Below are 16,461 nucleotides of genomic sequence, written 5' to 3'. Positions count from 1 at the left end.
GCCTCACCACAAAAAGTGAATAATTCGGTTTAAAATGTAAAGGGATGTAAAACAAAATAAAACAAGTTAAATGAATTCAGTATAGTTATGGGTTTATGTTTTTTTTTTATTTATTTATTTTTTTTTATTTGATTTATATGCCACCCTTCTCCGGAGACTTAGGGCGGCTTACAATGCGTTAAGCAATAGCCTTCATGCTTTTGTATGTTTTTGTTGGTGCAGTGGCCTAGAGGTGAAGCTCTTGCCTCACAATTGGGAGGCTGTGAGTTCGATTTTAGGTAGAGGCAGATATTTCTCTGGGCATGATAAGACTATATCTACTGAATATAACTCCTCATTGGCAACAGGAAGGGCATCCGGCCAGAAAACACTCAGCTCCATTCAGTTGCCCAGACTGCACCCGCATAAGGGATTATGGAGTCATTAAAAGATGAAGATGATTATTGTTTGATCAGGTAATTTACATAAACTTAAATACTTAATAAATTTGCAGATCAATCCATGCTCCCTGCTACTAATTTTTGTATATTTTCTTCTTAAACATATAATCCATACATGTGTCATAGTCCCTTTCTGTTTCTGCCTCTCTTTGTCTCTTTCTTTCCCAGCTCTGGATAGTTTAGAAAAATTATCCTCTTACCTATGAAATATTTATCAACACACTTCTCTAATAATGTTCTCAGTTAGAGATCTAGAGGATATGGTAATGGAAGTTTCTATCTTTCCTTCTATGTCCATCTGTTCCTTCATGCATTATCTTTTATTTTTCATACATTTTTTCCCTCATCTTTCTCTTTTTGAAGGTCTCAACTTCATCTGCATTGAACTTTAGTCTTTTGCTTCTTCTCAACTTATTCTTTCTTTCTTTGTGTAGAGGTAGCCCTTGTTATGACTGTAATGGAACCTGCCCATGACCATTGTAAATTATGATGGTGATAAAAAGAGTTGGATGAATAATCAACCCAACTTTATAATTTTTGTAGCAGTTGTATGTGCCAACACCATGGACATTACCAGCCTTGGTAGTACAGTGGTCTAAAGCATCCTGTTATTAACACAGCTGCCTGCAATTACTGCAGGTTCGAATCTTACCAGGCTCAAGGTTGACTCAGCCTTCCATCCTTTCTAAGGTAGGTAAATTGAGGACCCAGTTGTGGGGGCAATAAGCTGACTTTGTATAAATATACAAAAGTATGAAGGCTATTGCTTAACACATTGTAAGCCGCCCTGAGTCTCCGGAGAAGGGCGGCATATAAATCAAATTAAAAAAAAAAAGGTTGTTAAGAAATCCAGTGCTTTCTATCGCATGGTTTTGCCAAAAACTGGAAGTAACTGCTGGTTTTTGGCAACACCCATCAACCGGTCACATGACCTTGGGATGCTGCAAACACTTGTACATGTAGCCATGTTGCCGAGAACCTGAAATGTCTGGGTTGGTGCAACTATCTGAACTTCAAATCTGGGGGCTAAGCCCCCTTTTTCAGATAGGTCACAAGTTTGTATGGTCATTAGGAGACTGGTTGTAAATCTAAAATTATTGCGTATATTGTGTTTCCCTGAAAACAAGACTTACCCCAAAAATTAGCCCTAGCTTATTTTCATGTTAGCTCTGTTGGTCAGGATCCTGCTTGACCTCTCATTTGTTGCAGAGTTGGTCTCCCAATTAATGCCAGAATAGTTAAAATGCCCGCTTACTATGGTGGTGTATTTTTACATACATTTGTTAACTGGGTAGCAAACAGTTCAACTGTTTCTTCTGCTTGGTTGGGTGGTCTGTAAGCATAGAGCTATAGCAGTGTCATTCGTTTTTCCTTTTGTGTTGACCCATACACACTCCAGCAGGCTTTCATCCTTGGTTTTGTGCATAGAGAGGAGATGGTCCTTACATATAATGGTCTCTTAATTCTATCTAAGAATTATCTTAGATAATTCTTAACTCTATCTAAAAATTAAGAATTCTTAGTTCTATCTAAGAATTATTCTAACACCACCTAAGGAAGTGGTCTCTTAATACTACCTCTTCTGTATCTCCCATGCATTTTAAGTAACCTGTTCCTACAGTTTTCTCCTGAAATATCCAACTCTCACTTATATAATAAAATATAAATATGCATGCTGTTACATAGTGACATTTTTGTTTCTTTTAGCAAATTCTCATTCCTCATAGTAGAACATCATCTCTAACATTTATCCATCTGTTCTTTTATCTTTTGTAAACATTCTATCAAAACACACAAAATCATTTACTTGCTCTATTTTTATTTTTTTTTTGCCATTTGCTACTATCTTGTAAGATTTCCTTGATTTTTCCTTTCAGACACAATTACTTTGGTCATGGATTGGTTTTCAGTCCACACCCGTTGTTGTATCATATAGTATATCTAACAATCATTATAGATCATTTGAATTCTCTGAGCCGTATAGCTTAATCTGAATACTAATCTAAATACATATTTTGGTTGTAGCATACTTCTATCATCACCGCGAGCATTTTCTGTACATTTATCTATAAATATTTTCATCAACTAAGAAAACTTAACACATCCTCTTACTTACTGTCAGTACTGAACTATATGTTCAGCATTTTGTTTATTCTTTGCATCCATATGTTCATTACATACACTCTTACCTAATTCAGCAGTCTTAAATATTCATGAAGAGATTCCATGAAATCATCAGAATTGGGCAAGTGTGATAGGCAATATAGAAATTTGATAATAAATAAATAAATAAATAATTGAAGCCCATTCACTTTTTCCTATTTCCTATTTTCCTATCAATAAATGGGCAGTAAACATTTTTTAATTCATTAATTTCTTAATACTGCTGAACAACAAAAGTCTTGTATCAACATCTGTTGCCCAATATAAAATCAATATATTTTACTAATTTTATCAGTTACCTCTTGTATTTCTGATTATAATTTTGCAGCACTATTAAAACTATGTTTTCAATGTGTTCCATGCAATTTTTATCCTCTTTACTTTTGTTTATTTTCTATTCACTCTGTTGTAGTCTAACAATTTAATACATTTTTATACAAGATATATACTTTCTCTTTCTGCAGCCTAGTCTTTCTATTTTCTATTTTCTATTTACTTGATTTAACTCCTTTCCTTTTTCCCATTCTTTCCTCCTCCTTCCCCAAGATCCACTTGATCCTTCTGCAAAATCCAGGAATGCCAATTTTCTTTTAATTACATGCATAAAGAAAAGAGAGGAAATAGTAATGAAAACATGCACATGTTCATGTATTCTTATGTACTCAACCAGAATATCTTAATCCAATGTTTCTCAATCTTAACAACTTTAAGATGAGTGGCTAGCTGGGAATTCTGGGAATTGAAGTTCACTCATTTTAAAGTTGGTAAGGTTAGGTTACTACCTTAACCCATGATAAATTTTTGTAATGTCAGTGGGTGGACATATAAAATTTCAATAAAATAAATAAAATAAAATAATATAAATAAATAAATAAATAAATAAAATAATATAAAATATAAAATAAAATAATAAAATAAAAAATAAAATAAAATAAAATAATAAAAATGCCCATTTAAAATTTTAAAAGAGTTGAGGATGGTCATAAAATGGCAGCTATGGTCAGCATAATGAAAACACATTTACAGAAGTCAAAACAGTAAATACGGTCACTCCATACCATTCAGTCAAGCATCCTAAAATATTCTCTCCCACTTCATCCTACCCTTTATTTGGAGTTGTAATTGCCATCCATCAACCATATGAATATTTTTAGGCTTAGAGGTATTGCTGGAAATACAAATTAAATTAAATTAATAATTAAATTTAAATTGTTAGTTTCTTTTGCATTTTTTATGGTCCATAATCTTTCTTTCCCATGCCTTAAATCTTTTGAGTATTAACAGTGCTTGGTGATTTTTTGTGCATATAGTTTTATTTTGAAGAAATGTATGGATGTAAATACAGGTAGTTCTCGACTTACAACAGTTCATTTAGTGACTATTCAAGGTTACAATGGCACTGAAAAATGTGACTTAGGACACAACTTTTTGCAGCATCCCCATGATCATGTGATCAAAATTCAGATGCTTGGCAACGGGTTAATATTTATGCCCGTTGGTGTGTCCCAAAATCATGTGATTACTTTTGGCAAACTTCTGGTGAACAAAGTCAATGGAGAAGCCAGATTTATTTAACGACTGGCTTACTAACTTATCAGCTGCAGTGATTCACTTAATAACTGTGGGGTTATGGGGCGAAACTCACTGAACAAATGTTTCACTTAACAACAGCAATTTTGGGCTCAATTGTGGTCATATAAGTCAAGGACTACCTCTATTGCTGCCAAGAGTATTACCTTTGCTCACTTACCTCAATGCTATGCTTTGGTGTGAGGTAGAAATATGTGGCATTTTTAGTTCATATCAGCAAACTTAATCTTTGTAAAACTCATGACTATATATTACATCTGACCAAAGCGCTCAGAAGAGTATTTAACAAAGGAGATTCATGGGAGCAAAGTCTTTTCTGAAGTATTGAGGCACCTAGTGTATTTTATTTATTTATTGGTTCGATTTATATGCTGCCCTTCTCTGGAGACTCAGGGCGGCTTACAATGCATTAAGCAATAGCCTTCATACTTTTGTATATACCTGCTTAGTAGAGCTTTTGGCCCCCCCAAGCGGTGTTCTTTTTTATACAAAGTCAGCTTATTGCCCCCACAAACCGTGTCCTCATTTTACTTACCTCGAAAGGATGGAAGGCTGAGTCAACCTTGAACTTGGTGAGATTTGAACTTGCAGTAATTGCAGGCAGCTGGTGTTACTTAACAGCACTTTAGTCTGCTGCGCCACCAAGGCTCATTTTTCGGAGTATAAGATGCACCTTTCCCCCCCAAAAAAGAGGGTGAAAATCTGGGTGCGTCTTATACTCCGAATGTAGCCCTGCCTAGCTTCTCAAACGGAGGTTTCAGAGGCTGAAAAAAGCATCAGAAATGAAGCTTCAGAAAAGAAGCCCCCAAACAGAGCTTCAGAAAAAAACCCTCCAAACAGAGCTTCAGAAAAGAACCCCCAAACAGAGCTTCAGAAAAGAACCCCCAAACAGAGCTACAGAGGCTTTTTTTCTGAAACTGTTTTGGAGGCTTTCAGGGATAGAAAAGAAATTTTTTTCTGAAACAGAGTTTCAGAAGTTTTAGAGGCAGAAAAAAAAGCCAAAAAAAAAAAAAAAAGCAAGGCACAGAGCTCACAACCAAGAATCTGTTTCTAAAATTCAGCTCTGGGAACAGCTGATTGGGGGTATTCTGTGGGTTATCCACCTGCCAATCAGCTTTTTTCTTATTTTCCTCCCCAAAAATTAAGGTGCGTCTTATACTCCGGTGCATCTTATATTCCGAAAAATACAATATATCTGGCAAAGGATCGGACAACTCTTTGAAAAATGTTTGAGGACATCTCTATAAGTATATAACTTTGTCTTTTTCACTGTACACACCATGTGAATGATTAGATAAAGGAAAAATACAGTCCACCTGATTTATGTTTAAGTTACTTGCAGCTTTGTATATTGAAATTTTCCTTCTGACAGATCAACAATTTCATATTTCATGTTGAATGCAATTTCACATATAATTGCTGAATCTAGACTTTCAGCCAGTATGCTTTTAAAAAGAATGTTAGTCTATATTAATTTATACCTAGGTATATAGCTATTAATTATTTGGAATACTATAGAAACATGTATGTGAGGCTTAAGCAATTTATTTCAGTGAAGTTTCTGGGTAGGAGCTGCTCTCTGTGTCTAAACTGAGATAACAATAGAAATCCTTGCAGCAGCATGCATCATTTTCTTCAAGCAATTTTCTGCATATTTTTGGGAAATATCTGTATCCTTATTTTATGAGGAATGGATATATTCCAAATTGATTGGTCTATTTTTCTCTCCAGAATAGCATCTGTGTGAAGAAAGAAATCTTTTCACAGTTAATAATAGATAGCAGTTATCAGAATGATTTTAAATTTTAAATTGTAATGTTCATGCATATTTAGCTGAACATTGATTACTAAATGATTGCTTAAATATGTGCACAGTGCCTCCAGATTATTTCACGGTAGCCTTCAGTTCTGGGTGTTACTTGCCAAAGTCTAGGAATATCAGAATTGTAATTATTTCTACAATTCTTTAGGCAACTTCATAAATATTTACAATTTGAAATATTAGTTATTGTACCATAGTTCAAAATAATGCAAAAAAGAATAATTCAAATGATAAGGAGATTGGGTTGATAGCTGAGGGACCACCTCTCCTATTGTTTCCGCTCTCAGTCAAAAACATATTTTGTGTCTCTTCTATGAAACAGCGTCATCTTTTGGAAGCCCAGAAGTGTTGCTTCTCAATGGCAGCATCTGCTCTGTGGAACAGCATCTACCAAAAAATCAGGATGGCCTTGACTCTGTTAGACTTTTGCAAGATGCTGAAGACCTGACTTCAGATATTTAGGTCAGGAGATTAGGTGAACTCTACTGCTGTTCAGGTGTTCCTCTATGAACGAGGTTTTCATTTTATCCTTAGGAACTAGGGATTATATTGTTTTTATGTTTTAATCCCAGTATGCTGTCCAGGGTTCATTAGGATGGCTATATAAATCAATAAATTATAAATTATACAGGTGAAGGCCACTAAAATTAATAGCACTTACATTAACAGTATGTTGCTTTGTACCAGTGGTGAAATCCAAATTTTTTTACTACCGGTTCTGTGGCCGTGGCTGGGTGGGCGTGGTGTGGCTTGGTGGGTGTGGCTTGGTGGGAGTGGCAGGGGAAGGATACTGCAAAATCTCCATTCCCTCCCCACTCCTGCTGGAAGGATATTGTAAAATCTCCATTCCCACCCACTCTGGGGCCAGCCAGAAGTGGTATTTGCCAGTTCTCCGAACTGCTCAAAATTTCCACTACCGGTTCTCTAGAACCTGTCAGAACCTGCTGGATTTCACCCCTGCTTTGTACTCAGTTTTGTTTTTGTTTATCCTGGGCAATGAAATGAAATTTGAAACTTATTATATATTAGAATGTGCAGAAATGAATAGGTTAACACTTGAAATTAAAGAAAAAAATCTGATTATTATAACATATGGGAATTATTTTATCAATGGTTAGAGAATAAATATGAAAAAAACAGATGAGTGAAATAGAGAAAATGTTTTAACAAAGCTAAATAAGTTAAGAAGAGGATTGTTATAGTATTAGGTATGGTATATATTAGTATTAGTATTAAATTAAGAACAGATAAAATAATAAATATGGCTGTAAATCATAATTGCTATTGTATAAAATATTTGCACAAAATATTTGTACTCAGATGGCAAACAGTTTAATGGAAGATGATGTTCGAATAAAAATAAAATAATTTTTTTTAAAAAAAAGAAACTTAGTTTGTAAACAGTAAGCTTTGAAAGCAATACGTAGAGTGACGATCTTCAAGCACTTTAATCAAGTACTTGTAGATGGATTGCTATTTGGCAGGGTGAATAAAAATCAATGATTTTTTTAAAAAAATCAAAAAAATCAGATTTTTTTGATTTAAATCGGATTTTTTTTATTTTTTTCGAATTTATTTTAATAAAAAACTTTTGGGGTAAAAATCTATCGTAAGATAGTTTTCTATTTAAGATACATAAATAATTTAGTTTATTCAGCATGAAATGGAGCTTAGTTATGTAGCATGAGGCTGTATATTCTGCAACACTGGGACTATCGGTGAGTCAACGGTGGGTCAAAGGAGTAGCAGAGATGACAGTTGCTCTTTAAAAATTATGATTTAAATCGAGTTGATTTAAATCAAGCCTTTTCACTAGTGATTTAAATTGTGATTTAAATCAACTCGATTTAAATCAAATCCCCCCTGCTATTTGGCATTGAAAGTTTTCCAGTCATACCATTTAATATTTTTTACAAGATAATTTGTGTAAGCAACTGTCAGAATAGTTGGTAATGATATAAAATGAAATACAAGGTTTGGAAACTATTGAAATATAACTGCTGAATAAAAAATCTCCGCAATTTCAGATACTTTTTTTCCATCTGGTTTATGGACTAGCTGTTTATTCTTTCGATTTTTTTTCATTAGCAAAGATGTGTTTCCTGCAATTAGTATGTCCATATGATAATTGTATCTTTCCTTTGTGTTTTTTTGCTGCGCACCATGTGCAGGAAGTTGAGGTTTGTATATCTTTTATGCATTTCTGTCTTTCTCCATTCATGCGTTTGCATTCGTTTTCCCATTCTAAGCACATTTGCTTTCTTTTTTCTGCTGCAGGATGATTATTTTCGTACATGGAGTCCGCTTACATCCTTTGATCAAGGTAAGAAATGATCTTGATACAAATAAAAAGGGTGCTTTTAATGTTCTATATATTTATAATGGTGAGCAGTAAAGTGAAAGCTGCTGTTTAAGTTATCTTTTTAGGTATTCTCCTTGAATCTACTTTTTACAAAGTGAATTTAAAGCAAGTACCGTATTTTCCGGCGTATAAGACGACTGGGCGTATAAGACGACCCCCAACTTTTCCTGTTAAAATATAGGGTTTGGGCTATACTCGCCATATAAGACTGCCCCTCTTCCAATGCACACCAAATAAAAATTAAAAAACATCAACTGGCTCACCTACAATGTAAAAGCAGCTGTGCTAGACCCAAAATGGCCCCTGTAACAAGCAGGAACCTCACACAGCCACAAAAAGCCCCCCCAAAAAACTTTCACACTCTAAACACACACAACACAACACAACTGGCTCACCCACAATGTAAAAGCAGCTGTGCTAGACCCAAAATGGCCCCTGCAACAAGCAGGAACCTCACACAGCCACAAAAAGTCCAAAAAACCAACTTTCACACTTTACACACACAAAATTCCACATACAGCTTTGTGAGATTTTGTGTGTTTGTGTAGTTGGAGTGAAACACTACAGAAACACACTAAATCTCAGAAAGCTGCACAAATATTGTTTTATTTTATTTTATTTTTATTTTTATATGAAAGCTAAATTTAAAACTTCCTAAACTTTAAATGGCTAGGTCTAAAAAAGAACAACTAAAAAAACCCCAATTGACTATTTTTTTTAAAGCTCCCAAAGGGGAAAAAAACTTACCCAATAGAACAAGGGTCTCCAACCTTGGCAACTTTAAGACTTGTAGACTTCAACTCCCAGAATTCCTCAGCCAGCTTTGCTTTGCTGGCTGAGGAATTCTGGGAGTTGAAGTCCACAACTAACTCCTTGCTTGATTGCAGGCAGGGAGTTGCTTGCTTGCCTGAATAGATTCAGGCAAGCAAAGCAAGGCAAGCGTTGCGACTAGCAGCTGAGGTAAGCAAGCTGGAGGGGGAAAACTTTTTCCCTTTTACATGGCTCTGGCCATCCCAGCTGATTTGCAGGGAACTCAGCTGGGATGGGATCGACCGTCAGAGCTGGGACCGTCAGAGCCATGGTTCTGGCGATCCCAGCTGAGTTGCAGGGAACTCAGCTGGGATCGTCAGAGCTGGGATCCTCAGAGTAAAAGGGAAAAAACTTTTTTCCTTTTACGTGGTTTCTGGCGATCCCAGCTGAGTTGCAGGGAACTCAGCTGGGATTGTCAGAGCTGGGATCGCCATAGCTGGGATCGCCAGAGCCATTTAAGGCTCGCCAGACCCTTTCGGGCTGGTCTGCCTGGTTACAGGAGAACTACACCCGGCGTATAAGACGACCCTCGACTTTTGAGAAGATTTTCATGTTTAAAAGTCGTCTTATACGCCGGAAAATACGGTATAAGTTTTATATTATTATTAAGTGTCTTACACTTAATAATAATATAAAAGTGCATTATCTTAAGTGTAAGTCATTAATTAATAAAAAAGTAAAGAAAGTGATAGATTGTTAAATTAGATTAATTTTCCTTCTTGGGAGAATTATTTCCTAATAGATTAGTTTATATGTTTCCATATAACATATGTTAAATGGTAATCACTCCATGTTTATTTTTATCGATAACTATTATCAGTGAAACTGTCACAGTAAATGGTTTTTAAGATATAAAGTCATCATTCAACTTGTATCACAATAAAACTTGCCATTTTCCCCACTCCCTTGTGAAAGCTTGAATATCACATGAGATCAGGAGCCAAAAATTGTTGGATAACGTTTTATACTTCCAGTAGCCGTTGTATAAAATTATGTCTCAGGACACGGATGAGATGATTCTTAAAAATGTGGTTCACCCATTTTTATTTCCTTTTCAAATGTGATCCAGATCTCTTTTTTATTGTTACTATCCCCAGAACTGATATCAGAAAGAACAGTTAATAATGGGTTCTTCATATACGGCTAAGGATATTAGCAGGTTGGAGTGCATTTGTGATTTATTAATTGCAATTGCAATATAGAGGGATAGAGATTAATCATTACATTCCAGAGCCTGATTAACCTTATTTTTCAACTGCTAATGCACACGAACAGACAAACAGATACAGTTTGGCAACTCATTTCTCTAAACTGCTATTAATATTAAATTGAAGAGCACTACTACAAAACAGCCAACTTTAGTCCTATTTCCACAGTATCTATGACTGCCTTCTGTGACCCCCCCTCCCCATTCATGTTTGATTACTGCTATAATAACATTTCTAGTTTCCAGTTTATATGGAATGAGGTGTGGTCCAAAAAAACTGGAGGTCTTCAGGTTTGGAGGGCTGTTTATCTCCTCCCAGTAATTAATCATTCAAACAAAACAGGGATCTGGAAATCCAAAAGAGAATAGATGCGAAGTAGAAGTGGAACTATGAAGCTAGCAAAATTGACAGTAAAAGATAGTTGTACTGTCCCTTAAATTTGGTCCCTTACTAAGTGGTAATAGAAGAAAGCATAGCTATCTTGTCTAAAAAGGAATTGGATATGAAGTATATATTTGAATTCTGATTTTAGTTTTGAATTTTGTTGGATAAATAACAAAGTATATAACAGTTTACATTCTGTAACCAATTAAACCAGATTTCACTGGGAAATATTTAACTTTTGAAAGACAGCTATTATGAATTGAAATACCAATAATTAATATTACAAAAATGTGTACCGTGTTTTCCCGAAAATATGACTCACCCTGAAAAGAAGCCCTATCATGTTTTTGAATACATGTGCTAAAATTAAGCCCTATCCCCAAAATTAGCCCTAATTAAGATCTTGTCCACCCTGGGGTTCAGGTGATAGGACGAGGCACATGGGGAAAAATTAAACTAGGGTGGGAATAGGGTGGTGAAGCTGCCCTACTTACCAGGCCTTGCACACCCCAACACCAACCTTGCTTTGCAGACGCGCTTCTGCGGCTGCTTGCTACCACTTGTGTGTGTCACCCCCAGCCTCCAGTTCGCCATCAGAAGCCTTCCAGAAAGCCCTCTACAACCAAGAAATGAGGTCCGGATTGACGAGCATGTCAGGAAAATACTTTAAGAGCTGACCAGCTGCTATAATGATATAAGGCAGGGAATGAATCAACAAGGTTTTTGGGCTGATATGACTTTAAGAGACTGTATATATAAGAGAGGCCCTGTGAGGGCATCTCTTTCTCTGTGTGTGCTTCTGTGCTATAGTTGATGATTGATTGCCTGACTTTGCCTAGTATGTGTATGTATATATTTCTTGTAGATAAACCACTATATGAAAGACAGACCTCTGTTTATTGTATTTTGCTCCTGGGTTGTCTCAAAATTGCCACCCTGTACGCACTCTGACAGCACACATTGCCCCCGGCCTCCGTTTCACCATCAGCCTTCCGGAAAGCCCTCTGAAGCCGATAACAGATTGATCCAGAGCTCTGTTATCAGCTGCAGAGGGCTTTCCGGAAGGTTCTGATAGAGAAATGGAAGACAGGGGGCACCATGTGTGGCAATCTGGAGCCCGTTTCTCAGGTGCAGAGAGCTTTCCATAAGGCTCTGATGGTAGAATGGAGGCTAAGGACCACACGTGTGAGTGGCGGCAAGTGGCCGCAGAAATGGGCCAGCAGCGTGGAGCTGTCGGTGCCACCGTGAGGTGAGTCAGTAATTAGACCCCCGAAAAGAAGCCCTAGTCGTTTTTACAGAGATCAAAAGAAAATAAGACTGGGTCTTCATTTTGGGGAAACACGGTAATAACTTTCTTTGATGCTAAATGTCACATTATTATAATAGAATACTAATGAATTTACTTAGTTAAAAATGTCATTTGAAAAAAGCCAGTACTGGATATAGTATAGTAATAGTATCTTTCTTTATGTTACAATGTTTTATGATGAATGAATACATAACCCTGTCAATTAGGAATGCTACTTTTCATGCTTACTCACAATCAGCCTACATTGTATATAGCTTTTAACAAACATAATGTGCAGATTTTGCTGGATGATGGAGATAAAAATCTGGATCACATTTGGATAGTTATTTTCAGAAAAGAACATCCACCATTGTATGTTTTGATCCTATAGTTTTAGATGCATTCTGAAATTTGCATAGTAGTTACTAAACAATTATATTACATTCTATTATCTCAATATTCCATCTTAATAGCCGGACTTAATGCAGTCTCCAAGGTTCAGCATTTTTCCATTCTCTTTTATTTGACACCTAGTTTGATGAAGAGCTTAAGTGAATTTAAAAAACAGCAATCAGTTCTATTTTGATTTCTTCTTTTCTGGCATAATAAAATAAATTCTCTAATAGGAATTTTGGAATTTTTCTGATTAGAAATAAAACAGTCCTTGATTTTCGACTTCTTTAATACTTATACTGCAGCACATGCATTTGTTGAGGAGAATAAATACATGTAGATAATAGATATAACATACACTTAAATTTTTAAGACCTAATGATTTGGGTATTTTTACTACCATTCCTTCATATTGTATTTACTGATTTCTCTCTAGAAAGTTCCTGCAATAAATAGAAAATAAAACCCATCTCTAGATTGTTAGATAAAAACTTAGTGTAGAAATTTTTACAGGTATTTTAAGTTTATATGCTTTGATGCTATGCTTTAAAGGACAGTAATTTCAAAATTCATATAGCTAAATTATGCTTAATAAATATGTGTAATATTAACTTAGTGAATACTTACTAGGACAAGTTGGAAGACATTGGGTGGATTATATGGAAGATGGATGGAACATTTATTATGTATTTGTACATATTTGTCCTGTTTTCTGTTCATTAGACTGGTGGCTTGGTGTTTGGGCTGACCTGGTCAACTTGCGTTTGTTAAAAATTTTCCATTACTATAGAAAGATTTCTAATAAGAAAGCAAATAGTCCTGGGACTTAACTCTTAAATAACTGAACACTTGAATATGAGCGAGAAGTGTGCTGCAGCTGCCCAAAAAGATGTTGAGACTTTAAAAAGAGTTTAGGGAAGAATAACAAAGATGAATGGGGGACTGGAGGCTAAAACATACAAAGAACAATTGCAGGAATTGGGCATGTCTAGTTTGATGAAAAAGGACTAGGGATGATATGATAGCAGTGTTCCAATATCATAAGAGGGTGCCACAAAGAGGAGGGGGTAGAATTTATTCTCCAAAGCACCTGAAGGCAAGGCAAGAAGCTATAGATAAAAACTAACCAAGGAGAGAAGCAACCTAGAACTACGGAGAAATTTCCTGACAGTGAAAACAATTAATCAGTGGAATGACTTGCCTTCAGAAGCTTCAGTGCTCCAACACTGGAGGCTTCTAAGAAGAGACTGAACAACCATTTGTCTGAAATGGTATAGGGTGTCCTGCTTGAACAGGGGTTGCATTAGAAGTAACAGTAACAGAGTTGGAAGGGACCTTGGAGGTCATCTAGTCCAACCCCCTGCTCATGCAGGAGACCTATACTAGGGATTCAAACTACTGACCTTTCTGATTGACAAACTCAATGTCTTAGCCACTGAGGGCACGATATTGTCACGGGAGTGGGGGGAGGTGCCCGCGAAGGCTTGAAGAAATGTTATGATTTAAATCTTGAATTAAGTCTCGTGGGGTCCGGTGGCCACAAAAGGTATTTAGAGGGAGTCCATGGTGAAGAAAAGGACGAGAACAACTGGGGTACAAGATGAGCAGACTGAGCTGGAAGGTGGGGTTAAACGTGTCATTAAATGTGTCATTCCGGTTTGAAGAACCAGACTAGAATTTCCCTTTCAACTCTGTTATTCTGTTAATTCCATTGGCTGTTAATGAGGAATAATAGCATTCACTACTTTTGGTGTAGGATTCAACATCAGTTGTGAATGTGAGAAATAGAGGACAGATTTCACAGGTTGGACCCTGGAACAGAAGTCATATTCATGCATGTTCAGTGCTAATTAAAAGCAAACATGACTGGCTCCAATATGATTTTAAAATGGACAGGGTTTTTGCAGAATTTGTTCTCAGCCAATGTCCCAAATCTGCTTTTTCAAAAGGCAACTGGACTTGGTTTTTTCCTTAAAAAAAAAAAAGCTCATTTGAGTTCTCAAAGTTCTATCTTGCACAAAAGCAGAGGAATATATACAGAAATTTGCTATTTGCCTCACCTTGTAATATTACTTCGTTTAGCTGATTTGCTCCCTAAGCTAAACTAACACAGGAAATCTTATTTTAGCTTCTGAAGAACAACTTTGAATCACTCTGGACTAGAACTCATGGAACAATTAGGGAGTCCAAGTCTTTTTAGGAACAAAATGGTTCCTCGATCCATTATTCTGAATACAAGCCCTACCAGTAATGGTTTTCACTTACCTTCGCTACCGGTTTGGAACTGTGAGCGTGTGGCGTATCTGTGATGATGTCTGGTCAGGTGGGTGGATTCTCTTGCTGCCACCGCTACTGGTTTTTCCCGAATTGGGGCGAACCGGTAGTAACCCACCACTGAGCCCTACCAATTTGAATCTCCTAAGGAGCTCCACCCCAATCCCATAAAAAAACCCACCTGTGACATTGTTGGTAACACTGAAGTCTTTTATAAGACTTCAGTAGAGTAGCATATGCAGTGCACATTTTTACAGAACTCCTTTTGTAGTAGATACTTGTTATGCAAATGGAAACTGCCAAGGAACATAATATAAAATATTCAGCTCTTAAAGTAATGGCTAATATTTAAAGTAGTGGGAAAAAACCACCTCTGACAGTTATCGCCACGATTAATTAAACTGATAAAAATAGCCCTGATCATTATTTTTCTAAACGCTTTATGGGATAAAGAATTTTCTACATTCGAACTCGGGGCAAACAACATCAATAATAAGGCTCTTCAACATGAACTTCAGCATGTCCTGCAAGACACTGATCTCAGTGTTGCAATATATTCATTTAAACAGTACAAATTCAACAAAACACTAAATATAATGCTGGTACCCAAGATTACATTGAGGTGCTGTGTTCTACTATATTTCAGGGAGCACCAAAATTGACTGGCACTCCATTTCTGCAATTGTATGATGGCAATGCATCCCTTTTAGAAATTAACAAGTATACAGCCAGGTGAGAAGTTTGGGTAGAATGTTGAGTAGGCAGGCCTGGACTTTGCTCAGTTTGAAGCCCACAGGCATTGACATTAATAACCGAACTGAGTTTGATTTACACACTTGCTCTATATTTATAGAATAAACCACAAAATAAATTCTGAGATTTCACTTTAATTTGATTTTAATGTAGCATTTTAATTAATTCATAATCAGATGTTAATGTTGTGTATAACGAATATTACCAATGCAATCAACTCTACATATATAACTGATATGTATATGCAAATATGCATGTTTATCTTTATGTATAACTAAATAGGCCAATACTATTATGAAGCCAGATATCAATGTTAGTTTGTGCTGATTAACAAAAAGTAACAAAAACTCCACATTTGGCTGATAATTGAAATGGTTTTTTTTTCTTGTAACATAGACACACATGCAGAATACTGCTTGTTAATATTTAAAATTTCGATTAGTGCATTAGTAGTGCATAACATTACTATACAATTTAGTAAAATGTCCTTAGATTTAACTAATAAATTACATATATTATAATTTTGAAGTTTGAACAATTTTAAATGTAAATATATAAAAAAGCTAAATTAAACTAAATTTCTCCAGTATGGAATATTTCCAAACTTTTGTGTTGCCTGTCAATTTTCTAGCATTCAAGGATGAAGGTACTCCTTGCCTTATGGCCATTCGTTTAGCAACCTCTCAAAAAGAAAAATCACATTGACAAAAGTAAGTCTATGTCTGGTTCTTACGATCATAGGTTGAAACTTCAGGGAACTTGGCAACTAGCATGTATTGATATTAGTTGCAGAGTCCTCATTGTCATTTGTGTCCTTCCCAGCCAGCTTCTGACAAGCCAACTCAATGAGGGAAGCTGAATTTACTTAACAACTACATCATCTATTAATGACCAAAGTGTTTTACTTAATGACCATGCCAAAAAAAGGTCGTAAACTTGGGCACAACTACTTAAGACCACCTTCTTTAGCCACA

At 35.9% G+C, this 16,461-nt stretch overlaps 1 protein-coding gene across 1 annotated transcript in view; it reads left to right on the top strand.

Moving 5' to 3' along the window:
• SPOCK3 (SPARC (osteonectin), cwcv and kazal like domains proteoglycan 3) overlaps window positions 1–16,461 on the top strand; it is a 151,706-nt gene that overhangs the window by 39,591 nt on the left and 95,654 nt on the right. The window contains exon 3 of the mRNA XM_034411414.3: window positions 8,293–8,338. Within this exon, the coding sequence (XP_034267305.1) occupies window positions 8,293–8,338 (46 nt within the window). The remainder of the gene's footprint in view (window positions 1–8,292; window positions 8,339–16,461) is intronic.

This window comes from Pantherophis guttatus, chromosome 8 (genome assembly GCF_059756535.1).
Source record: "Pantherophis guttatus breed Tessera chromosome 8, ASM5975653v1, whole genome shotgun sequence".
NCBI lineage: Eukaryota > Metazoa > Chordata > Lepidosauria > Squamata > Colubridae > Pantherophis > Pantherophis guttatus.
The sequence above is the reverse complement of the archived record's forward strand: the minus strand, read 5'-3'. Positions and strand labels throughout refer to the sequence as shown.